Source organism: Micromesistius poutassou (assembly GCF_964030765.1).
Source record: "Micromesistius poutassou genome assembly, chromosome: 3".
Taxonomy (NCBI): Eukaryota; Metazoa; Chordata; class Actinopteri; order Gadiformes; family Gadidae; genus Micromesistius; species Micromesistius poutassou.
Genome location: NC_140273.1, coordinates 21,027,489 through 21,054,027, shown reverse-complemented (window position 1 = coordinate 21,054,027; position 26,539 = coordinate 21,027,489). Strand labels below are relative to the sequence as shown.

Genomic DNA, 26,539 nt, shown 5'->3' with positions numbered 1-26,539 from the left:
TCTGCTGCAATTAAACAAAAGCTCATTACCGCTCGTCTCACAAATCCCTCTTCTTACCAGGGAACGTTTACAATCCTAATTTGGTGTGTATTTATGAATAAGGGTGCATGTATTAACGCTGGTGTGATGTGTTTGCTTGCAGCAGCTAGAAAAGGCTGAGGGAGAGGGTCTAATGTGTGTTACGGGTGATGTAAACCGCGTGTCCGTGTTATGGGTGAAACAGTATGCGTGTATGTTATGTGTGTTTGAGTTATGCGTGTGTGGGTGTAATGTGCATGTGTGTGTGTGTGTGTTATGTGCATGTGTGTGTGTGTGTGTTATGTGCATGTGTGTGTGTGTGTATGTTATGTGCTTGTGTGTGTGTGTATGTGTGTTATGTGCATGTGTGTGGTTGTTATGTGCATGTGCGTGTGTGTGTGTGGTTGTTATGTGCATGGTTGTTATGTGCATGTGTGTGCATGTGTGTTATGTGCGTGTGTGTGCGCGTGTGCGTGTGTGTTATGTGCGTGCGTGCGTTATATATGTGTGTTATGTACTGGGTGTGTGCGTTATGACTGCATGTTTAATGTGTGTGTGTGCGTGCGTGCGTGCGGTGTGATCAAACGACGGCGGCGCCGGGCGGCCTCACCACGATGTCCTCGGGGTAGGTGTCGTTGGAGAAGGAGCCGTCGTCGAACATGACCTCGTAGAAGGCCTGCGAGCTGACCTGCGTCACCCGGCTGCTGTAGTAGCGCAGGTTCTTGTGTTTGGAGATGACCGTCTGGCCCAGGGAGATGGCCGCCTCGCTCGCCCGCTGCTTCTGGGACACACAGGGCACACGGCGCCGCTCAGACCGCTGGGTGGGTGCGTGTGTGCGTGTCGGGAGTTACGCGCTTAATTACATCATCCACACCGCCTGTGGGTCGATCCACTGCGTCAAAGTGTGTTCAGACTTGAATGTTTTGGGTGTTAATAATACAATGCAGATGTTGCAATTGTTCGCTCTCCTCTACTCTAATTAATTTATGTTGGACGTCTTGGCACTTAAAAAAATAGTACTTGGCACTGCGTTGCATCTTATCCTAGCCATCTCTGTTGTGTACGGAGGATGGGTTAACCATCGCGATTGTAAGTGCTTGGCACTTGTTTCTATGGACATCCTGACTGCACCGACAGCGATATATATTGTTGTATCCCTTTCTTCTGACAAATGTTCTTATTGTAAGTGGCTTTGGATAAAAGCGTCCTGCTAAACACCCTGAATGTAAAAGGTGGGTTCCAATTCTTGTTGTCAAACCTTGTTTTCCTGAGCAACAAAAGAGAGAGAGAGAGCCTCTGCGGGCGGTTCCCCCGCGGGCCCCCCGTCCCCGTTTGTACTCACCGCAGCGGAGCTCCGCGACTGGTGCCGGTGGCAGGTGATGGACACCACGTAGGGCCAGTCGTCGGGCTCCATGGTGACGCCGGCGGCGTGGGCGCAGGTGACGTGGAAGGAGGTGGGGCAGCGGCCGTAGGAGCACTGGATGCAGGCGCCGGCCTGCCGCTTCCCCGAGCAGCGCTTGTGGCAGTAGGTGCACTTCTGCGGAGGTGGCCAGAGAGAGTGGCGGTTAGCGCCGCGCCCCTACAGCCTACAGACTAGTGGTGGATTTCGTGATTTGTTTCCTTGATTCAGTTCGCGTCGGTCGGTTCGCCAAGAAGAATCGCTCAGAATCGTTTTGTTTGTTAAGTTTGTTCAGCTTGCGTTTCCGGTAGCGGGTGAATCACGGAATGTGCGGTTCTCAGTCAGACTCAGCTCCCTCCCTCGTTCTCAAACGATTGTGCAAATGGTCATCAAACACACAACATTACGACTAAGTTCCAATCAGCTGAGGAGCGCTTCATGTTCGGGAATCGGGATGTTGTCGCCCAGGCCGGTCCCTCTTCACCACTCTGCTAACTTAACACAGTCAACAGCGAGTCAGCGAGTGGGAGTCGAGTCTGGGAGAACGAACGAGAGAGAACTGTAACGGGGAATCAGGTCGGTTCGTTCTTGTTAAAGAGTCGTTCCTTCAAACTTCAGTGGCTAACGACCCATCACTACTACAGAGCCACGGGTCAGAATGACCTTCAGGAGTCTCCAGCGCACACTGCCGATTAAGCGGGCTCACGTCTGAGAGCAGATGAGCTCAAACATAGGTGAACAGGAGCGTTTCACTTTCTTTAGCTTCGTATTTGTATTGACCAATCACGTTGCTGGAAACCATCAGCGTAGTTGGCGAAACAGCGATCATAAATTAAGCCAGCCCTAAGTCAGCTTTCCCCGGTTGGACGGCAAGTTAAAACATCCTGTCCTAAGAACCAGCTGCTGTAAAGGCTGTCTAAAAAGGCGTGTTTCAGATCGTCTGCATTTGAGCGCGTGCACGCACGAGACTTGAGAACATCTGCCGGAAACAAGTTCCCACCACGTCAACTCGGACACGGGTGCACTTCTCGTAGTTTGAACAAGCATAGTTTGGGAGAGGGCGTTCCTCTTTGAAAGGAGATATGTCATTTCTCACGTGGGAAATTCCACGTGGTAATTCCAACCAACTAGTTGAGGGGAGTGTCTTATGTCATTTATTAGAGACCATATGCACAGAAAAGCAGACGGAGGAAGTTACCCTGGAGCTCCCGCGACTTTTTTAAAGCCATGTGACACGTCGCATAGGGAAGTCATCACCAGCATTTCGGACGTTTTTTTTATCCCAGAATGCATTATGTTATGTGAGGCAACGCATGCTTGATCTGAACCTCGCCTATTGAAGATACCGCCACGGTAGAAATACACTTAAATTCTCAATAACAAAAACAGGAAACAAGGCCTAACCCCGCCCCAATCAGTTGTTGGTTTTCCGGCCCGGCCTCTGTGCTGTCCCGCCACAGAAGGGATGACACCTACAGCTACAGAGCCGTGCAACTAAACCACTCGGGAAGGGTGGTATGAGGATGCAGCACCAAGACGCCGCTCCCCTGTTCCAGGCGAATACACCCCGGAGATGGAGACGCTGATGGGTCAATTTATTCAATTCTGTAATTGGATTCAGCATAATAGAGAGTAAGAGCTGTGAGAGAGACCATGGGAGTGGGGAAGGGCAGAGAGAGAGAGAGCGAGAGGGAGAGAGAGAAACCGAGAGCGAGAAACAAGGAGAGAACGACAGCTGGGCAGAAAGCAAAGAGGTCGAATGAGAACATGTTATTTTCCTGCTGCATTACAAGGGAGCCGCGGAATTGGAGTCGACCAGACGACCTCATGTGAGGTCATACACCCACCAGTAGGGAGGCGGGTCCGTTATTGGATTCATTTCCTCCGTAGTTCGCCAAGTGATGGACAGCTGGCACAAGTGGAGCAACGGCAACTAGACAACAAAATTGCCGGACAAACACAATGTTCCTGCACGGCATTCTGGTTTTGCTGTACCAACCAGCCCATCAAGTCTGTTTCCCTCCACCATGGCCTCCCACCTCCCCCCACCCCCACCGTCTTATTTCCCCCACCGCTAGATGAGGAAAAAATGACGAAACTCCTCCATTATAGCACATCTCTCCCTTCTCCCTCTACCCCCTCTCGCCTTCCACAATAAAATATCCTCCGCTCTCTCTCCCTCTCCATATATATGCATCCTTCTCCTGGCAGTAGCTCCTTGGAGACCAGCAGACGTGTAAATGGTACATAATGCTTATTTACGGTGTAACGCTGCGTTTAGCGCGGCGAGCAGGGCCGTTACCCACGGGCCCCGGGATGCTTCGGCTGTAAAGTGGATCCAATGAGCGTTTGCGGTCCGATAGCGCAGGCCCTGGCCTTGAGCAACCTTTTCATTTTTCATCGGTCCGTACAAAAGTGCGTACAAAAATTAAATAGTCAACCATTTGGGGTACTTGGGGTTTTCCTAAACTAGCTGATCTAATCTAGCGGATTTAGCGTTGATTCAATTATACCCCTTCAAATGGATTTGTGGAGGCAATTGCGATTAGGGTTATCAGTTGGGCCCGTCTTCAGATTCATATCTGCCATTACAGCGTGCCATTTTATTTCACCAGCACCATGTTTTGCAGGGCAGCCCAAAAGCCTGGCAGGCTTTTCAAACTTGAAGTACAAGTCTCTCATTCTAGTAATCTTTCTCGGAAATGTGGGTCCTCTGGGGTCACGTCTAACTTTTTAGACTCCTCCTCACCGCGAGTGATGAATAAATGAGGCTGCGTTTCAGGGAGGCCGTCTCTCATTGCACCTCCACGCGGACGGCGCTGGACTAAGTGCTGGTCTGTGGTTCAGATCCCAGCCATGCAGTGTGATCAGCAGGATTTACGTGTGCTGTTGATGTTTGCCCCATATCGGAGCGCGGGGTGGGGCTCGTGATGTGGGACTATGTGAATAGTCTAGGGTGTGTGTGCGTGTGTGTGCGTGTGCGTGTGCGTGTGTGTGTGCGTGTGTGTGTGCGTGTGTGTGTGCGTGCGTGTGCGCGCGCGCTCCTTGCCTGTGAAGTCACTGGGTTGCTTTTGAATCCTGGTGTTGAGCCATGTGTTAAGAACATTCCCACAGTAAATTATGAATGTGTGTGGGAGTGTGTGTGTGTGTTAGTGTGCCAGAGTGCGGATGTGTGTTTCCGCGTGCTGTGCTAAATGATGAATGAGCTGGCCCGCCTGCGTGGACGCCGGCTCCAGAGCAATGTTTTGGGGCACGTGGCTCGCTAAACGCAGTGTGAAGATGAAGCAGGAGAACCACTGGACACGGCCAATAGCCGACGGCTCACACACACACACACACACACATACACACACACACACACACCATTTACTAAACACACTGGGCTCCATCACCGCCGGCACACACAGTATGAACACGACGGACGGCGGGCCGAGACCACTGTGGGCTGGGCGGGATTCGTCTTGTCCCTAAATGTCCCTCATCCGTCAGTGTGTGAGTCTGTGACAGCCGCGCGTGTGTGTGTGTGTGTGTGTGTGTGTTTCTGACAAGGGGACATGGAGTGGAAAGTGCTGAGGGTTGGGTTGGGTTGGGGGGGGGGGGGGGGGGTGCGGGTCATAGAGTGCCTGAAGACAGAGTGGTCCATTTACCTGAAGCACAACATTGACCATGAAGGACGGACCAGAGGGTACCCCCTCCCTCCCCCCGCCCCCCCCCGTCCCCCTCCGCTGGCTGTTTTATTGTGCTGTGGAGGTGGCGGGCCGTCCATGACCAGCATCAGATATAGGTTCTTTGATGAGGCAGCGAGGCTCTCCGCGTCCTAATGTATTACGGTCAGTGTCGGGGGATACGAGATGAGAAGACTGAAGTCTAATCTGCTGTGAACCATGTTTATCTAAAAGAAGGAATAAGGGAAGGAAAACAGACACTGCCCTCATGAATAATATATACCGAAAACACAGGATGTATATTCTCTGAGAGCAAACATGACTAAGGGATGAAATTATAGATGCTCAGGCGCAGAGCCATTTTCGCAGTAATTTCAAACCCTCAGAAAGAATCATGTATATTGCCTTTTCGCCCGTGATTTACTCTGTTCAATTTCCCTGATTTTGGTCAAACCAGCACTTTTGGGAGAATATGAGCCTTCAAAGCCTCTGGAAACGCACGGCTGACAGTGAAACGTGAGCTGCTTTTGTGGTTACCTCGTTCCGTTCCCATAACGCACCCCCACAGACACACACACACACACACACACACTCACCCACAGGCACACAATTCACCCAGGACATTCTCATTGTTTCCATGGCGTCTAACTCTAACGCTGCTTGTTCACGTGTCAAAGCCACCGCACGCAACGACACCTACCGTGAGAGGGGCTCCCCGTCCGCATCACGCTAACATGTAGCGTGAATGCTTACCAGGGACGTGTGCGTAAACATTGGCCAACCTTTCCATAAGCCAGTGTTAGCCTGGGTGATCGACTCTCATCGTTCTGCTGAGCCTTCCAGATGCCCGCAGCACAGAGCTAACTATAGTGTCAACGTGTCAGGTCTGCTGATCCACTCTGCTGCTCCGTCGTCACACACACACACACACCTAAAAACCACAAACTAATTCAAGCCATGGCCAAATGCATGACACACACACGCCCCCATGCGCTCGCGCTCGCGCGCACACACACACACACACACACACACACACACACACACACACACACACACACACACACACACACACACACACACACACACACACACACACACACACACACACACACACACACACACACCCCTACCCACTCGTGGTTAATTATCTCGTTTTGATTGCGGGCATGTTCGTCTCACATTGTTAATTAGAGCTGCTAACACTTCATTAATTAGACTCAGTCCTCAAGGACCTGGGGAATTCCTGCACTGCATCCACTGGCGTCTGTGTGTGTTCCTATGCTTGTGTGTGTGCGTGTGTTCCTATGTGTGTGTAGGTTTGTTCCTGTGTGTGTGTGTGTGTGTGTAGGTTTGTTCCTGTGTGTGTGTGTGTGTGTGTGTGTGTGTGTGTGTGTGTGTGTGTGTGTGTGTGTGTGTGTGTGTGTGTGTGTGTCTGTTTGTGCGTCCTCACCAGGCGGTATCTCTGCAGAGGGATCATGCTGGTGTCGATGGGACTCCTCTTGGCCTCGTGGCTGAACCTCGCCTCCGGCAGAGCTATGGCGCACATCACATGGGCCCACCTGCACACACACACACACACACACACATTCATAAACACACACACACACACGCACGCACGCACGCACACACCTGGAGCTCAGAGGAGAGCCACTTGCGGTGATTGCTGACGGGAGGAGTCTGAAGCATCTCACCGGTCATCTGTGGTTCTCTTGAGCGCGCCGCCCCGGAGGTTACACAGGCAGCACTCCTGTGAAGGACAAGGTGCAAGAAGAGGGGATTCAGGGCCGGGAGACCACCGACACCACTTGGCATAAGACAGACGGTCTGCTCTCTAGCCTAGTCAAGGTATTCCATGGCTCTGTTTGCTAGACTGTAGGTGTGTGTGCTTGTGTGTGTGTGTGCATATGCTTGCTTGTGCGGAGGTTTGTGTGTGTGTTTGTGTCAGTGTGTTTGTGTGTGCATGGTCATCGGGGGATAACGCAGAGTGAGGAGGTGTGTGTGCTGGTGTGAGGCTGTGTGCTGGTGTGAGGCTGTGTGTGCGTGTGCGTGTGCGTGCGTGCGTGCGCGGTCGGACAAGAGCGTACCGCGGTGAAGCGCTCCGCCGTGCAGCGGTCACATGACCACTCCTCCCTGACGTCCTCCGCCGTGACTCCGTAGCAGCCTGAGAAACAACGACGGGAGAGGAAGTTGAGAACAACATCTGTGGGAGAACAAACTGTTATTCGGCTTGCGGGCTCAAGGCACAAGCTAATGAAGACGAGAAAACAAACAACCGCGCTTGCAAACCAAAACATCGTCTGTCGAGGAGGGCGGGGGCGTTGCGTCAGCACGACCGTTTAACGGCGGGACGAGCGACCGCGGCCGGTCGGGATTTTAAAGATCCATTAGGAAGAAACCCGTTTCAATAGGGGAGCAAAGTGTACAAACACAGTCACACGCAAACGCCACATGCCATTCCCCACAACCGCATTTTCCACGGTGCCACTGTGGTTCCCGCTGCTCGGCGACGGGGCCGGTGGCTCTCCTCCACGCAGAAGACCCCGGAGGCCCTTACTTATGTGGTGATGGAGGATCCCTGTGGGTGGGCTATCGGGGCTGCGTGTTTGGAGATATGGATGCTAATTCCCACAATGGCTGAACAAGCGACAAATGGCATTTCTATTTCTTTGCGAAATATACTGTGTGTGTGTGTGTGTGCGTGTGTCCGTCCGTGTCTGTGTGACTGTGTGTGTGTATATGTATGTGCGTGCGGCACTGCCTACTTAGACCCAAGGGTCCACAGACGCGACCCGTTTCTGAAGTATAGGCTTTAGGGAGCGACGTCGCCCGCCCTTCAAAAAAGCCAGCCGACAAGGACGTCAGACAGACAGTCCGTCCCATAATAACACTGCCAGCGTGAACCAACACCCGCGGCTTCCTGTCTGCGCGGGAGCGTTTAGAGGGGGAAACGCCACACGCGTGTGATGAAGGGGCACCGCAGCGAAGTAAAGGAGATCACTTTCTAATTTGGCAACTCGTTAGAACCAACAAACGAGGGCCTTCAGACACGCACCCAGAAGAAAGTATCCCCACGCTCTTTTCTTCATTTTTATGAAAGTAAATCAAAGAAAGCCAAACTATGCATGCCTTTACCGCACTCCCCCTGACCAAAGCCAACCTCTGGAAAAAAAATAATGGAGCTAACCTCTTTTCCTTTCAAGAGTTCAAATAACATTGCAGCAGGAATACGATATGAGCTCCTAGTTATTGTTAAGGTCTCAAACCCAAAGCTGTGGCTTTTTCATCAATGTCAGAAGATGACACACACACACATACACACACACACACACACACACAAAGGCACTGTAGTCAACTGAGCAGTCAACACTAAGCTGCAGGCTTGGGACAGTGTGAGAACAAATTACTGGAGAGAAACATGTCTTGCATGTGTGTGCGTGTATCTGTATCTCTGATAGAAAACAAGAGATTAAGATATTGGTCCAATGTTTTGGGTGGGGGGGGGGGGGTGGGGGGGGGGGGAGGAAGGAACAAAAACGACTAGAGCCGAGTGAAAAATGAGAAAATGTTTTGTAAGTGTGTGCGTGTGTACTGCACCCTGGGCTTGTTTTTACTCGCTGTGCTTCAGAGTGTATGTGAGGCCTATTTTTTTTTTTCAATTTGCGGCATTGGCCGTGTCTCTTGGACAGGAAGCGTGCGTGGTAAGACGGAGGATTCACCCTCATTCAGCTGACGGGGGGAATAAAACACTGCGGACCGCAAGGAGATGAGAGGGACGTGGGGAGGGGAGAGAACGGGTCTGGAAAATTGCAGAGGGGAAAAGAGCTGGAGCTTAAACCCGCTGAACTTGTTACATCGGCGGTGCAAAATGTACCACTACCGCTGGAACTTGGCACGCCGCTGGACCAGCGGACCTCAGCGCTTCACCACGCGGACCGGCCTGGGCCTGTCTGGGACGACGGGCAGATGTTGGGAGGATGCGAGAGGCAGTGGAGCGTTGTCCTGCACTGCTTTGAGCGCGTCTTTCGATCCGGTTTACACTTAACCGTTTAAATGGATCCTTTTTAGCGGCCGGATCACAACAGATTCTTTCCAATAAGCTTTGCTTTACCAATTGAGAGCACATGTGCGCATTAACCTGACTTATCGTAAGTGATGAGCGGTCTCTTGTGTGTCTTTAATGCTGCTCTGGAGTTTGGGAAAGTATATGAATATATCACCGAAATGACATTCACTTGATATATGCCGGTGCATATTTGCGTTGTGAGACCATCAAGAATTTCAGGTTTGCGTTTCGCCATAAATATCAGTTTGGCCTTGGCTGGGCAGCCATCAATCGTCTGAAAAAAGCCTCATGTGCAAATTTTCTGTTCATCTTTTAACATTGTTATTTGCTCCACAGCACTCTGTCAATTGGCACCCTTTCATCAGGCGGTGCCATTGTTTTACAAATTAAACGCAGCCCGCGGCACTCTGTGTTAAACCGTGAACTGAAACTCCTCCCCCTACGGCTGATTGGTCCTCGCGTTTTGGTCTCTTTCTGGGGGATAGTGCTGCATAGGGGCTGGAGGCCAGAGCGGCCTGCAGAGAGAGGCAGAGTGTGACACCTGGGGGACCAGGGTGGCCTCTGGAGGGCCGGTGCACGGGGCCTTACTGGCGTGGACCTGCAGACAGCAGCTCTGGCAGGAGAGCAGCGCCGATGAGCCGTCCTCCTGCAGCCGGGGGTTGGTGGGGGTGGGCGGGCCGTTCTGCTCCCGGTACGAGAAGCAGATCTCGGGGACCAGGGGCTTGGTCCTCCTCAGGCCGGACGGCGGGGGCCGCTGGGTGGGGGGGCCCGGGGAGGAGGGGCCCTGGAGCAGGGCCGCGGCGGGGACGGCAGACACCGGGAAGGGCTTGGCGTCCTCCGCTTTGTCTTCGGCCTGCGGGCGGATGAGACGGAGGGGAAAACATTATTCAGAGGGCAGGGTTGTCGTTGACTCGTGGGAATGGGTCGGTCTTCAAATGATCAGCTGCTCTGTGGTCCTCCCAACTGATTTCCTACTTTAACCGAAGCCAAATAAATATTGAGAAGCTTGAAGCTTTGCCCAAATGGGCGCAATATTTCACAATTTCTAATTTTCAGGAGAAAAAAAAAAGAGGGGACATTTTTGAGTTGTTTATTTAAGAAATCGCACCTCTGCTGTCTCTCCAATCTGATCTATAGCCCCATTAAGGGCCCAAAATGGAGGTCTTTATATGTACAGGTAAGGATTATCAAGCATTTAGAATGTGTGTGTCCCACTCTACCTGGTAGTAAGCCATGAAGAGCGTGCACACGGCGCAGTGCGGTTGCAGGGTGGCGGCGTTGGCGTTGTACTCCTTCTCCGCCGTGAAACACGACTTCCTGCTCTGCCACAGGAAGAGGAGGGGCTTAGCCCATGCTTCCATTTCCTGTTCGCCACAGTCGGCCGGGTTGGCGTCCATGGGCTCTGAACAAGGCCGGAGGGAGGAGCGGGGGGGAAGATGAGAGAGAGAGAGAGAGAGAGAGAGAGAGAGAGAGAGAGAGAGAGAGAGAGAGAGAGAGAGAGAGAGAGAGAGAGAGAGAGAGAGAGAGAGAGAGAGAGAGAGAGAGAGAGAGAGAGTTAACTTAACCACTCAAACACACTGTTCCCCGGTAGACCACACTGACGGCCCAGCAATGACAACGTAGGACTGAAATGAAATGAATAAGTAAATGGTATGGGAACACATAAGACATTGAAGCCTGAAGGGAAATCCATGGCTGGAGAAACGCTGGCGTCAGAGCGGCCCCCGGGTCCCTCCGGTTTATCTGCACCTGACGAGGGGCGGACACCTCTGTCTGTCTGACGGTTTCTGTTTATTGAGTCCCTAACAGTAAGTCTGAGGCCAGGGTGTGCCCTGCATATCAAGCGAAGGAGAGGCCGTGCATCGCCCGCTTCCCCCCGTGCTGTGCTCCTGTAGTGGGAGCAGGTTTAACGCTTGATCAAATCCACTCCCCATCATCTGAGGCCGGTTTTCACATGAGTGTGAAAATGTAGTGATATCAATTATATTTTCAATGATTCGACGCCCGCCTCGTTAACGGAATGACTGATTGTTGAATATCATAAAAGTGCAGACACGGAGCATTAGATGGTCATTCCATGGTTATACTTTGGAATAAACAACTAAGAAGGACTGAATGGCTGAATTATCCCCCACCAAAGCCAACAGGATAATTAGCGCGTGTGTGAGAGTGTGTTAGTGTGTGTGTCGGGAGTCTCTCTTTGGACACAGTGCATGTGTATTGGATGTTCCTTCTCAGAAACCACGAGGAATGTGACATCCATCACTAGGTCATGGTGCGGTGTACTAAGATATAAATCTAATTCTGCCGTGTTTATGTGTGCACTGACGTCAGGCGGATCGTTTAGGGAGAAAATAAGATTGGGGGAAAAGAAGGAAGACTAGTTTATTTCCAGAGGTCAATGTGCTATAGTGTGATTGTGATCTTTCAACAAATATAAATGCACACACGCATCACTCTTTACAAAAATATGCAGGAACGAGTCACGGATAAAAAGCAGGAGCCCAGATTTGAGACGTAGCTCACACGGTAGAACGTGGAAATCTGCTTCTTTGAATTTGCTCATTTTTCCAATAAAATAATTTAAAGGAGATCCGTTTTCTCATAGGGGGAACAGTGAAATGAGGGCCAACAGTAATATTGTTCTACTCAAATCAAATACCACCCCCTTACAGAAAGAAATACAGAAACCAACTATCCATTTATGGATAGATAGATGGATAACACCCATACCCCAAAGCCAAATCCCAGTGTTCAATTCGGTAAAATATCTGGTAAAAAACTTCAAAAAAAAAAAGTTCAACCTGATCTACATCTCTTTAAATTGAATTGCCTGTCACAACTCAGTCAGAAGTCAGTTAGTAGGCAAATGTTTTCCCAGTGCAGGAAAAATAACCACAAAAAATATACTTTTTTTACCCAAGGGCAAAAGGAGTAGAGACCCTGGCCCCCCGCCATCCACTGTTCCCTGGGCCAGGCACTCTGAACCTTATCGCCAACACAGATTTCCACCCGGCTCACTGCGATCCCCTCGGTTTGAGGGGATGTGGGAGTTGAGCACAGGAGATCCCAGAACCGTTTCTAGACAACATCAGTAACACATCAGCAAATGAGGCTTCGTGTCCTCGCTCTGTAATGGCTCTCTGTTATGGTTACGTTGTTTTAAACGTTTGCTGCAAGGTCGGAATCACAGCGTAACTCGACTGAATAATTAACGACATACAGCCCAGATTGGAATGCAATTGTAACATAGCCACAAGTACCAATACCACAACGCCCAACACAGAGCCAAGCAGCTGCCTCTCCTACCCCCACATCTCCCTACCACACATTCTAACGCGCCCCACAACCAAGTGTGTGTGTGTGTGTGTGTGTGTGTGTGTGTGTGTGTGTGTGTGTGTGTGTGTGTGTGTGTGTGTGTGTGTGTGTGTGTGTGTGTGTGTGTGTGTGTGTGTGTGTGTGTGTGTGTGTGTGCGAGACCCACCATCGTCGCTGGTGGTCTGCTGCTTCACAGCGGTGGGCACAGCTCTGGCCGTGGGCTTCCTCAGAGGGTGGCGCCAGCTCTTACTGGTCCTCTTCACGGACAGAGCAGGGTACTGGAACACAGATCAGCACAACACATTGTTGTCCAACATCAAGAGGTAGGTGTGTGTGTGTGTGTGTGTGTGTGTGTGTGTGTGTGTGTGTGTGTGTGTGTGTGTGTGTACACAATAGTGTTCTCTCTCTCTCGTTTTGTGAGTCATATGGACGACACAGAAAGTAGCAGCAGTTTGAAATATTTGTATATGAATCAAACAAATGAAATGTTATACATAAATAAATAAATAAATAAATAAAGCCTGTTCCGTTTAAAAATACGTACCGGACAGACCTCTCCAGGTTCCAGCCCCGCATCACACTGCTCATAGTCACTCATGCTGTCTCCCTCATCTTCCATCTCCTCCTCCTCCTCCTCCTCCTCTTCCTCTTCCGACGATGGAGATGACTCACTGCTACTGTCCCCTCGGGCGCTGCTCTGCTCCTCTTCCTCCCGCCCATCCCCCTCTTCCACCATGAAGGAGACCTGCTCCGCTACACCCGGAGTGCCGGGATCCAGGCCGCCCGGGGCTCCGGCCGCACCCGGCTCCCTGCACTGCGGCTGGGCCCCCGTCGCCTCCGCGTCCCCCCTGCAGGCCTCGTACTCCGCCGCCAGACCCGGCGGGTCGGCGGCGCCGACCGACAGCAGCGAGGTGGGCTCCAGCTGGGCCCAGGTGAGCGCCGCGCCCCCTTCTTCCTGGTTGGCCGCGTCACCGTCGGGGCGGGGCCCGTCGGGGTCCGTGACCTCCTTGTACTGGGGCTCCGTCCACATGGTGTACGGGAGGTGCTCGTGGGTGAAGTCGGCGTGCAGGCTCTGGATGAGCACGGCCGGGCTCGGGGAGGTCAGGTTCTTCCAGATGCTGCTGGAGAAGGGCTTGGGCTCCTCGTAGGGGCTCTGGGAGCCATAGCCGGACGTCGAGAAGACGCCCGGCTCGAACAGAGCGTCGTCCATTTGGTGCCCGAGCTTTTGCGGCGGCGGCGAGGGGGCCGAGAGCACTCTGGGGTCGTGGCTCGAGACGTTGGGCAAAAACGAGTCGGCGCCGAGCAGGGCGGGCGCTTGGTCTCCGGGCGCGGTGTGCTTGGAGGCCGCTGGCTCTGCTCGGTCCAACGGGGGGCCTGCGACGGCGGCCCCGTCTCCGAGGCTGAAATGCCGTAACGTCATTTGGGCCTCCTCTGCAGCGACGGCCGGCACCGCCGTCTGCATCTCCACGTCGGCCGTGGCGTCAGCGGCGGCACCAGTTCTTAAAGGGGCAGCGTTGGCCGCGGTGGTGGGGACCCCCGGACCCCCGCCGTGACTTGTTAGTCGCTCACGCCGAACATCGAGCTCGGACGGCGAGTGAGAGAGCTCCGTCATCGTCGCGTTGCCCCCGGCGACGTCTGCCTCAGAGGAGACGGTGCGGCGGGTGGAGGCGGGGGGGTCCGCCGGCGTTTGGCGCCGGAGCAAAGGCGCCCGCTGCTGGGGCGGCCGCGGCGGGGACGCCGTGACCTCGCTCAGCCCGGCGTCGGCATGCGTGAGGGACGGCATCTCCTGGGTGAGCACCGGGGGAGCGGGGCCGTTCTCGGGCCCCTCGGCCGGCAGCTCGGGAGTGAGGAGAGGCGGGAAAAGGTTCTCCTCCGTCGCCGCACCGGCAGTGGCGTCGGGGAGCCACGGCTCTCGGGGCGAGCGGCGAGGGCCCCGGGCCGACGCATCCCTGCTGCCCTCTGCCGCCACGCCGTTATAAAGAGCCCCTGCGCTGCGGTGTGTGTGAGCGGTGGTGGCCGCCGGCCCCTCAGCTTTGAGGGCACCATGGCGATCGATCCCGCCTCCCTCTCTCTCAGTTCTCGTTAGGGATCTCGAGGCTCCCTCGCTGTGTGAAGGGCCCGACGAGTGGCTGTCTGAGAGCAGGGGATGCAGGCACACCATGGGGTTAGCCACTGTCAGAGGACAGGGGGCTGCCGGGCGCCTGCTCTGTGGGGTAATCCCTCTGGAGTGGTCCTGAGGGCTGGCCAGGTCCCGTGGTTCAAGAGGGTCTGAGAGGGCCGCCACAGAATCGCAATTGGCTCTTTTAGCGGTGAGCGGTTTGACCTCTGCGACCGAGGGTCCTTTGGGTTTACTGTGAGCCACAGCGTTTACTGAGGGGGCTTTCTCACACAGTGGGCCGGAGGGGTGAGGGGGGATGGAGAGAGAGGTTTGTGATGGCTCTGATTTACAAAGGTTGAGTCTATCGCTCTCGACCCGGTTCACCTTGACCACACACATCTGTCTGCAGGGGTCTGTTAGGAGGGGGGGGGGGGGGGGAAGAGAGATAGCATGTGAGAAATACCTGATCAAATCCTAAACCAAACGTGTCCAAACGTACTGCGATATTCAATTAGGATAACACTGAGACACATGGCCTCTCAATGGCAAGGAAGACGCATTAACAATTTGTCGTACACACAGACAGACAGACACACACAGACAGACACGGGCCTGAAACAATACATGCTAGTGCCAACACCAGTCAGTCTCTTACCAGGGAGGCGGAGAGTGTTCTGGTGGTCTTCCTCCTTCTCCTCCTCCTCCTCCTGCTCCTGCTCCTCCTGCTCCTCTCCTGGCGTGCAGGTTGTGTGTTGCTGAGAGCGGCGTACCTTGGGTCCCAGTGGGCCTCCTGCTAGACCTCTCCTCCTGCTCCTGCTGCTGCTGCAGCCGCCACCGCCGCTCAGGGCTGCACCTCCCTCCAGGCCCGGGGGCTCCTCCGTGGTCCTGAGCCGCTTCGAGCGAGTACGGGAATGTGTGGTACTGGGCACCAGGAGAGAGCGGGGAGACGGGGAGACAGACAGGGTTAGTGCTGAAGGGGATTCAAACTCAAAGCCTGATTAACACAGAAAAGCGGTTTTAAGAGGAGTGTGGACTGGAGTGATTTGACGGATGAGCCCACTTGACTTTTAAGGCACATTAGATAAATGGGCCAATAGGTCGACGCCGGTTTATCTGCAATAAATGAGACGGAAGGTTGCACATAAAAAGTGTCAGGGAATACGTTGTCCTCAATAGCATCGGGGCTTATAGCGGCTGCAAAAATGATTGTTATGGCCGAATCAATACTTCGCATACTTCCCGAATCCGGGCCGGCCGTCGCCAGTTCATTGGGATTATGGGTGAAGGGGTTAAGGTGTCTTGCTCAAAAGCATCGACCAGGGGCAGCAAATGGAGTAGAGGCCGCAAACCCTGGGGGTCCCGGCCTCCGCCGTCAGATGCACGGCCCGCCCTCCACGCCTACCTCTTATTGGAAGGCTTGCTCTTCTGACGCCGCTGCAGCCAGGTCTGCAGCTCGGGCGTGGTCCGGGGGGTGGCGGCGGTGTGGTCGAGCTGCGTGGGGTCCTTCCCCAGCATCCAGGCGGGGTAGCGGTCGGGCTGGAAGCGCTTCACGAAGGGCTCCATGGAGATCTTCACCATGTCCTTGCTGCATGTGCACTACGGGGGATGGAAGACACAGTGGAGCGCACAGGGTCAGGCTATTGGAGCACTGGTTCAGAGCTCTGCTCCCTCCTGGGAATGACGCTGAGGTGAAAGGTCATGTTAACGGGAGTACAATGACTATACGAGAGCAATCGTGATGTTTGAATCTGTTTTTAGTTGCATTGTTTCAAAAGGTTTTGATGTGGACTCCCACATCAAAACCTTTTTTGATGTGGAAGGAGAAGGAGGAGGAGGAGGAAGAGGAAGAGGAAGAGTGTTACCTGTGTGGCCACCTTGCCGTAGTCTATCCAGCGGAGACTGGCGAAGTTGGTGGACTCTGCACAGTTGAAGCCGTGGTTGAAGCCAGCGTGATAGCCGTAGGGGAAGGTGACCATGAACTCCCCCGCCTCCTGAGTGGTCTGATGATCACCACGATGATGGTGGTGACAAAAGCATGAGAGACCAGTTAACCAATGGCCCTAGCCACAGTTTGAGAACAGCACACACATATTAATTGGCCCAGTAAAAACGCAGATAAGCAGGATAAGGCACGAAAAATGAGGCAAAATGGCCTCCTTAATTGCTAGACCCTCCTGACATCTCCATCGTTAAAACCCATGGGCACAGCACATTCTGGGAAAAGAAAAAAAGTCAGGCGAGCGGTGATGGTTTTTGTTCCAATGGACTGCTTACCTTATCAAAGGGGATCCCGTATTTCTTCAGTACGGAAGGCGAGATTAGAGTCATCTTATGGCGAAGAAATGCTTCACAGCCCTTAAAGCTATTGGGAAAGAAACCTGACAACCACACACAGAAAAACCAGCTTAATAATAAGGCTGGGTATTTTGATGTGTTACGCTTTTTCATTTCAGCAACAAAGCCTTTATTTCCCTAAAAGCAAGAGAACGCCGAATGGCAGCAATATTTTTCTAACATTTTATTTGACAAATTACAGCACTGCTTGGAAAGTGGATATCAAAAACGGCACGATCGCAGACTGGATGCACTTAGTCATTCGGAGAACTTTAAGGTCTGTTGGAAAAACTGCAGACATCCCTTATTCGCCTTTTAATTGAGCCAGACTGCCATCCATGGCAATTAAAGAGAGAACACTCCTGGTTTACAGGGACTGTGCTCACATAAGTCAACACTTGGCCAGTCGAGCAACGGATCTCACTGCAAGATCTCATTACTGAATGCCCCAAAAGGCCCTTAAATAAGAAGAGTACAGCATATATTAAGCTTTGTCGCTCACTCTTTCTAATACTGCCTCGCTTTTCTTGTGGTCAAAACCCTTGAAATAGGCAAACATCCGAAGTTTAAATCCCTAATTGGAAAGTGGGGGATATCCACGTACGATATTCATTCATTAGGCTGGTATTCATCTTTAAGCCATTGGAAGCATGCAGGCTCTCAGGCCTGCTTAAAAGTTTGTATTGCGTTTTGGTCACAGCGTTCTTGGGTTCCTCATTCCAGATGTCCACTGTGTGAATAAGAGGGAGATGTTGCCGTACCTGTGGCCAGACGCTCCAGTCTCTTTCCATGCTCGGGGGGGATGGCGTACCTTTGAGGGACAGAGAAGGACACATAAGGACCAGGCAAATATATTTTTCTAATGTTTATACAATGAGACGGACCCCTAGTGAGCGACAGGGGGGGATTTGTAATTGTTTTCCTAGCCAATATATTCAGGTCCAATGCTGCCATCAAGTGGTCACTAAAGTCCTTTGTTGTATAAAGATGCAACAAATAAAAATGTGGCCCTATTTCAGAAGGTAAACAACACCACAAAATTTGTGGTGTTCACGTTCGTTTTCATATTCAAGAAATTGTTGTGATCTGCTGTTGACAATGGTAACCACTTGTTTGTTTTATTATATTTTTCTGTGATTTACGCCTGTTTTTTAAACTAAACTAAGCTGCACCATGTAAAAACCAATAATATAGGGGACTAGTGAATACCCCTATTATAGGCTAGCCCCTCAAGGGAAGAAGGTGAACGATGCTATTTATTTGGCCTTGCACTACTCAACATCCCCACTCTGGACAGGATTCTCTCCATGCTTCCAATGCAATTTGGTTCACATGCTTCCCCCTGCAGGTCTGTGCCACTTCTGTCATCGCTGCACCTGTCAGCCTTACAGTGCAGTGAGAGCGAGGGGGCTGAGACGTAGGCAACGGGGGATGGGGGCTCAGGTAGAAAAAGGGAGGCACTGGCTTGGGCATGATGAAATGTAAAAATAGTGTGTGTGTGTGTGTGTGTGTGTGTGTGTGTGTGTGTGTGTGTTAGAGACACTGATCCCTGTGAGGTTGCAGGGCTTACAGCTCTAATGAGCGGAACTTCCTCCAGGGTGAGAGAGAGGGGGGGGAGAAGAGCGAGGAAGAGAGAGAGAGAGAGTGAGAGTGAGAAAGATTGAGCGAGGAAACCTGGTAATAAAAATGATAAAATGCTCAAACTTCATTTTTGTCCCATCATCATAATTTGCCTTCACTCTCAATGGGTTTTCTTGAAAATCCAACATTTTGGGACTTGGTTTATATTTAAACTGTGTGTACTCCCCTCGTCAAAAGCAACACAAGATTTTCTTAAAGAAAGAAGATTCTTCAACAACCCATAAGCAAAATATTGACTTATATATTAACTTACTAACTTCTGCAATCAAAATGGCCATATCAAGGCAGAGCTCAGCTGTTCACCAAAAAACGACTAATTCATACAAATTGTTTTGACACTGATTCAAATCCAACGATTCTTAGCCAAATCCATTCAAATTCATAACAATCTTGGCAAATTTAAGCACATTTTAACGAATCCTGCCACTTCATTTGGCACATCTGAAATCAACCTGGCGAGACAGGGAGACAACATAAACACTGTGTGTGTGTGTGTCTGGCCCCACTTACCAGGATTTGGGCTCTCCAAAGTGCAGATAGTTGATGCTGTAGAGATCCATGTCCTCTGTATGCCAGGAGAAGGAGGTCTTCCACATGCCAAAGTAAAGATAGGGCGTGTTGACGCCTTGGATGGACACCCCACAGTCCTCCTCGATCACGTCCAGGATGGAGTTCAGATGGCCAATGTTCCACTCCTCCACATCCTGTTTTTAAGGACAGAGAAAAACACAGCCGTCACGTTGATGAGGGAAATTATTCATTCAACATTGGATATATTATCCACACACATGGCTGAATTATCAATTTTGTGATGGGAATTTAATGATGTGAATGTAATACAAGGTTTTGCACTGCTGGATAAAGGTTTCCCCACAACTTATTTTTCCATTCTTCTTTGCAAAAACCTTGAGACAAACGGAAATCACGCAAGCAAGGAGGACTTATAAAACTTGTTATCAATGCTAGGTTTTGTAATAATAATAATAAGAGGTTGAATTATTTTCAATGCCAACGGAGAGAAATATCCTGACATAACAGAAGAGTTTTCAGCTACTCCAGTCCAAGAAAATAAGCAGGGAATTGTATTTTGTGTGTTATAACACATTATGTATGCTGCCAAAATAAAGGCAACGTTCATATTAGTTTGTATCAATATCGATGCATTAAGATCAATATCGTAAGTGAAAGTCTTGATTCCCAGACTGAGAGAATTGGAATGGCTATGGAAAAAGAAATTAGAAATTAGCCATAGAAATTAGTCTTCAGCTAGCTTGTTGGTACATCTTGAAGACATTGGAAGACACCGTCACATTGTAAACCTTACAGCAAACAGCTACCAACTGTTCCATATTTAAGTGACCAAAACCCAACCAAATGGCAGTGGATGTTTGAAATTGGGAAACTTAAATTACAAAACGTATTGTTCCGCTCTTGATTGTCCCGAAGCCATTGTAATATACTATACAAAAAATAAATGGTCTATCTATCTACCTATCTATAAATATAAAAGTATGCTATCCTGCAGATATGGCACCATTTTTCTGTCTTGAGAAACTGTATTGATAAGGGTAAGAACGATTATTCGTTTTAAATTACTGATCACATTTTTATGGTGTATATGTCTTATGTCTTATATGTCTTACTAGGTAGTAACCATTAAGTAGCCATTTTAATAAAGTATTGCTTCACATCCGGACTAACAGTGCCCCCTAGCACTTCTAAATTACTGTGCACTCTCGTGGCTTGTTGCCTAATTAGCCGCCACATAACATATTGATATTCAAGCTGCAATAATCGTGATACCGTTAAAAATAAATTGTATCCTGTGTAGAGAGAGAGGATTTAACAGTGATAAAAAGGGTGTATAAATGAAGGTGACAATGAAAAACACTGAAGTAACGCTTACCTCATCATAGAGACTTCCACTGACATCAGCTCCATATATGGGCGAGACAAAAGTAAGGTTCTTCCAGTACTTCCTCTCCAGGTCTTCATAGTTCAGGTACCGAGGTGTACAGTACCTGGATACAGATTCAACAGGGTTTTCTTTCTCTTTTTTTATGTGTGAATGTTATTTTTGATCTTCAAGCCCAGTGTAGGTATTTTAACATTATTTTAAATTTTTTGGGAGCTTCAAGAATATCATTAAGAATAATTTGAACCTCTCTTCAATTCATAGGGTTTTTTTCATCTTAAAAAACAGATCTATGAAACTTAGTTTATGATTATGTCTTTATTCTGATTATGGAGATTATGGTTCCAGCTGATATTTGTGACTATAGATAACACATTTGTGAAAATGGCTTAAACAACATGCATAACCACTAAATCCACTGCTGTCTGCTCAGCTGTGGCTGTGTTGCTGCATGATATTGACATTAAGTCAAGTCTAAAATGTTCCTTGTGATTGTGTTCAAGAATGCTTAAGATCATTTGCATTTCTCCTTTTCACAAATCAACGAATGGTCTCAAGCATCCCATAATAATAATAATACTGACTGGTCGCTATTGGCGAGCCTCCTGAACTCCTGGACACTGAGGGGCTTCTTCTGGATGTTGTACTGGGTGAAGAGGCCCGACTGGCCGGCCACCATCTGCTGGATGGGAGCGTTGATCATCACATCATCGATGTCATCGTACGTACGCCGCGGCTTCCAGCCCTTAGGAGGAATCACCTGACACACACACACACACACACACACACACACACACACACACACACACACACACACACACACACACACACACACACACACACACACACACACACACACACACACACACACACACACACACACTTGAGCTGATGTCCTCATTAACTTGCATCAAGAAACAGGCACGTCTGCCCGGGATTAGGAGCAAAGCACAGCCGTGGTAGAGCGGATTAATGCAAGCATCCGCAGGGTGCGAGCGTGAAAAATTATTATCACTGTTAAGCTTCTCAGACACGTTAGGTTTTATATACTACACAACATTTGGATCGCTGCCCATTTGAAACGTTTGCAACTCATGGAAGAAGGCCGTACCAGAAACAACCGGGTATTCAGTGGCAATACAAGAGCAAACACCACAACATTATTCTTCTGTAGCCTATTCATATTTCTGAAAAACAGTTTTTCAATATGAATATTGAATACTGGACAAAATTTCTAGTCACTAATAATTCTTCAATGATCTTTCCAGAGACCTTTCCCCCAAATGTTGCTGTTGAGGCTTTCAGGGGTCTGTAGTGTGAATCAAGTCCTTTACTAATATATCTATATCTATACATATCTGTATCTATACATATCCATAGATTCAATAACTGCAAAGAAAATGCAAGATGGTGTGTGTGGCGATGCTTGGGACTAGAACAGGGGTGTCTCCTGGCATGGCTGCTGGTCACTACCGGTGTCGCCTGTGTGGGTTGTTACATTTAAAAAAGGTGGGTGCCTCGTTAGGCACGCATCATCTGGTGGCTGTGTGTGATGCACTGTAGCCTCGCCTGAAGCCTCTGCCTAGATATGTTTCTGATTGGGCATGTTATTGCTTTACTGCATACCGTTTAACTGCATCTCAGTAAAACACAGGCACAAATAAAAGGCTATTACAGAGCAACAAGAAGGTGTGTATTTGGGAAATTTAGCAAAACCACCAAGACTGGATAAGCATCAGTCCATAAAGCAAGATTCAATGGAATGTAAAATTCCCATCGTTAGCTCCACTCTTGAGTTTGGAAGCACATAATCTTGGAGCCAGAGACTCGACAATGCTTTAGCCAAACTTGTGAGGCAGAGCTTGCCCAGGGTCTGGGCTGGAAACCTAAGAGTGTGAGAGGTGGCATTGTTTCCCGACTCGTGATGAAAATATTTTACCGAAGATAAACTCATTTGTGATTGCAAGACGTGGGTTTCAGAAGACAATTTCCAAAAAAATATTCCTACAGTTGCCTGTCTACTAAACAGGTTTGATTTAAAAACTCTGAAGCAATCAATATTATACTTTTTCAGAAGCGCCTTTTTAGTATTCTCAGTAAGAGGATGAGCTATTCAAATGCTTATTGCTCCACACAAGAATTTTTCATTTAACAGGGATATATATATATATATATTTTTTTTTTTTCTTTTTCTTTTTACATATTTGTAGTTTCTAATATATTCAGTCATATGCAATGAGGGAAAGATTGAGAGAAGTAATTTCCTTCATACGGGTGTGGTCTTTAATCCTGTGGAATTCTGCCTTATTGTTTAAGTTTAGCCTATATCTTCACAATCACAGCCAATCCAAATAGAGTTATTCACCTTAAAGGTAGACCCTTCAGATCATTTCAGGTCTAAGGGACTAATGCGGCAACAATTCTTCAAACTGGTCCAGTATTGAGCGAGAACCCTGCAACCGTAATCCACGATAACAAGCTGCAATGATGTCAGGGCTGTAGTCAACCAAAGAAGATCTTGGTAGTCTGAAAGTTTACCAACTCTACGATCCGAAAACAAACATTATAATCTGCACGTTATTTTGACATTATCGGCCACCATGCGCTCTACTTTACCTGCCTAAATATCACGCAAGTGCTGTTGGGAGGTCAGTGGGTTTCAAATGCACTTTTGGGCCGAGCAGCGGGTTTAAGCAGGTTGCTCACCAGCCACAGAGCGCCACTTCGGGCAGCGCTGCGTAGTAGAAAGACCACCCAACGCTATAGCATTCCTATAATGGGTCCCCATGGATGGCCCTGCGATGCCTGCCAACGTGCCCATTCTGATATGAACATTCCCAAAGCCTATTGGGCATTAAACACAAATGTTGACGGAACTATGCAAATAAATATTTGTATGATAATAATTATGCCTTTAGATGATATGCCTACATAGATTTTTTTATAGTCCATTTTAACAAAATGCTGCCACACAGACTGCCAGACAGTGTTTATTAGTTGGGAGCCGATTAAATGTCCAGTAAGTTACAATTAGCAGTATCCATTAAGGTTTTGACTTCTACAAGAGCCTGAACTACAGAACCTTGAATATTAATTGTATTCATATTTAATGATATTTTTCTAACACAATACAGCCTATCACTCCAAAATAAAATACTTGGTCTGCATATGTTCCTCTCGCTCCTCCCGTGCATATCAACCGACCAGCCGACCATAACTTGACAGCCCTGAATTGCAAACCTTTGGGGCATTAGTGCCCTATCAACCTCTTTTCATCCTCTAAAAGTGGTTGCTTTGCCACTGAGAGGCTCAGATTATATTCTAACATTATTGATAGGATCCCTGCAGACAAATAAACGGTTTATATCAGGCTTTCACAAAGTCTTGCTCAAGGAGAAGTCTCGCTCACTCGTCACTTGTTCCCTATTGACATTACAATCTCAACTCTCAAATATTCTAGATAACACTAAACTAGTTTTTCTGTAATCCAACACAACAAAAACACCTTCCTCCAGCTCAAGTTTCCACCGGTCTCTTCTCGCAACATCTCAACTCTCATTGAGTGAGACTTGACACAAACCGACTGGATTAAGCGAAAAGTAAATACAGAAGTTGTATTTCTCTGTAGGGATCCATCCCTTAATGTTTGAGCCTGTCGGTGGCATAACAAGCACTTTTATAGGATGTACATTGATGGGGAGTTATTGACCAAAAGGATTACATTGCAGCTCATTCTGCAAATTCCGGATGCAGCAATTGATGTCTGCATTAATCCCTTTGACCCGCCCTTTAATACATGCTATCTAAAAGAAACAACTCAAAATAAACACCCACATATTTTGCACCCCATATCCCCAAAAAATAACTCGGAATACATTAATAGAGTTGTATCCCAATTTCCTTGCTTTACACTGCAATAAAAGAACACTCAAAAAAGTAAAATGATAATGAAGCTCTTACCTTAGCCAGGCCTGCCCTGTGTGCCCCTTGAGACTCCATGTAGACCAAGTACTGGTTGAAGTCCTTGAACTCCTCCATGGTGGGCCTGAATGTCATTATCTTGCAGGTGGGGTTTGCAGGGGTGTACACCTCTGCACCCGCCATCCTGTCACCTCACCAGATAGCTGAAAGATGGAATACCTAATTAAGACATTAATTGGCCATTATAAAGCTTAATTTTAGATATGTATTCAAAATATATAATCTAGTATTATGTTAATTGGTCATTGTACGGCATTGAGCATATTCACAACTATCTCGACCACGGTGGAAACATACAAGTGAGGTTTACTGGGTTGCTATACAAATGTACCCCACTAGGTGGAAGTCAAAATCCTCAAATGAACTGGCCCTTTGACACAACCTCCATCAGGTTTTGGGTCCCCCCCGTCCCACTCCCAACTTGTTTTGGGACAAAGGAGCTCATGGCTTCCATACAAATAGCAAGACGATTGTTGCGTTGCATTTATTATTGCTTTCACTTTACGACACAACGCGTTCAAACTGCGATAAGACCCAATGGCGTTACAGAGTATACGCGTAAACAAATAAAAACAAAGCAACGCCTTTTTATATTATCCATCTGTAGGCCAACCAGCTCACCAAAACAATAACACACTCATGTGGGGAACAGAGCTAGGCCAACCAGCACACTTTATACACTTGTTATTTATTCATTGGAAAGCTCGGATAAAAAAAATAACAAAAAGCATTGTTCTTAAAACCAAATTAAAAGCCCATATCGAAATCTGAAACAAACCACTATTTCACATCTTGATTATACATGCCTGTGTATGTGAGCGTAGCAGAATGCTAGCCAGCTAGCCTACGTTTTGTTATGATGCACAGCAATGGCTGAGACCCCGTCGCTCGGCTGGGGAGATAACGAACAGAAAATGCTAGATTGGGCTTCAAGGGGCGCTCCTCACGCCGACCCCGGGCCCGGTGGTCCGCACACACCGGACCAGAGCAGGGTCCATTGTTGTGAGGTCGCGGGAGGACAGTTTAAAGGCGTGCTAGGTTAGCTACCAGCTAACTTGTCAATGCAGTGAGTTGGGATTTAAATGCCCCTTGCAAGGTGGCTGCAGAGGCTAGGCCGGGTGCTTATCTCTGTGGCTCCATGTGGAGTGGTGGATAAATCATTCCCATTCTTCGCATTAAAATGCAAAGAATAATGCAAATGCTCGCGTTTGGGAAAAGACAGATGAACAATAAGAACCAGAGTACCAACTTTGTCTTCCCCTAGCTGGTGAGGCTAGCTCAGCGTCTCGTAGCTGGGTGAATACAGCACATTAAATGCAATGGAGTCACGAATAGCTTCACCTGCAGTGGACTCAAACAGCGCCTAGTTAGGAAGATAACGGGCGGAAACGTCCGGTCTGTGTCCTTATGTTTTATTTTACCTTCGTGTGCAGACACTGTTTCTTAATTTTCTTTATCCACTGCCTTCCGTCCAGCTGTTTCACATGACAGCAGCTGCTGCTGGTGGTGATGGTGGTGATGGTGGCTTTCGGTTTGAACCATAGACATATAGACATAGACGCCGAATTCACGACTTTGACCCATTAATGCGATACGTCAATGTCGACGCCATATTGGAGAGGCCGTGACCGGCTTGTAAACAAATACAATTAAAAGGGGGAGCTGTTTTTTTTCGGGATTAAAAAAAAAATTAACGTTTAATTTGATCAACCAATTTCAACAAGTATTTTTTTAATATTCATTTGAAATCCTCTTATAGATAAATAAATGTGTGTGTGTGTGTGTGTGTGTGTGTGTGTGTGTGTGTGTGTGTGTGTGTTACTCCACGTAGATCCCAAACACTCAAATATAAATAGAAAAGTTATGGTTATGGTAGTGCTCTTTATTCAAACAAAACGCACCTCCCCCATTTTCTTGTATTATTTTACAAGCCAGTGTTTGCCTCCCCAATATGGCGGCGACTTGACGTACGATCCAGCGTCTATGTGTATACATCTGGTTTGAGCTGGGAGAGTTCCAGAGATGACGGTACCGCAGGCAGACGCCGAAGGGCTGCGTTGCGTCACGAAAACCGGAGTTGTGTGCGTGGGATTGGTGTGATGTCCAT

At 49.0% G+C, this 26,539-nt stretch overlaps 1 protein-coding gene across 4 annotated transcripts in view; it reads right to left on the bottom strand.

The window, feature by feature from the left end:
• The window catches only part of kdm4c (lysine (K)-specific demethylase 4C), a 29,033-nt gene extending 3,103 nt beyond the window's left edge, over positions 1-25,930 (bottom strand). For 2 of the 4 annotated variants that reach the window (XM_084465907.1, XM_084465910.1), the window contains exons 1-19: positions 25,854-25,930; positions 24,412-24,575; positions 21,036-21,211; positions 20,443-20,557; positions 19,047-19,240; positions 17,657-17,706; positions 16,836-16,939; positions 16,424-16,561; positions 15,964-16,157; positions 15,217-15,482; positions 13,008-14,974; positions 12,630-12,741; positions 10,366-10,547; positions 9,734-9,998; positions 7,167-7,243; positions 6,774-6,829; positions 6,533-6,641; positions 1,361-1,555; positions 629-799 (exon numbers count right to left, since the gene is read on the bottom strand). In XM_084465907.1, coding sequence (XP_084322033.1) covers positions 629-799; positions 1,361-1,555; positions 6,533-6,641; positions 6,774-6,829; positions 7,167-7,243; positions 9,734-9,998; positions 10,366-10,547; positions 12,630-12,741; positions 13,008-14,974; positions 15,217-15,482; positions 15,964-16,157; positions 16,424-16,561; positions 16,836-16,939; positions 17,657-17,706; positions 19,047-19,240; positions 20,443-20,557; positions 21,036-21,211; positions 24,412-24,555 — 4,515 coding nt within the window. In that variant the 5' untranslated portion in view covers positions 24,556-24,575; positions 25,854-25,930. Of the gene's footprint in view, positions 1-628; positions 800-1,360; positions 1,556-6,532; positions 6,642-6,773; positions 6,830-7,166; positions 7,244-9,733; positions 9,999-10,365; positions 10,548-12,629; positions 12,742-13,007; positions 14,975-15,216; positions 15,483-15,963; positions 16,158-16,423; positions 16,562-16,835; positions 16,940-17,656; positions 17,707-19,046; positions 19,241-20,442; positions 20,558-21,035; positions 21,212-24,411; positions 24,592-25,853 lie in introns of all 4 variants that reach the window. The other 2 variants (XM_084465909.1, XM_084465908.1) reach the window with 2 other exon arrangements.
• Between the last annotated feature and the right edge of the window lie 609 nt (positions 25,931-26,539).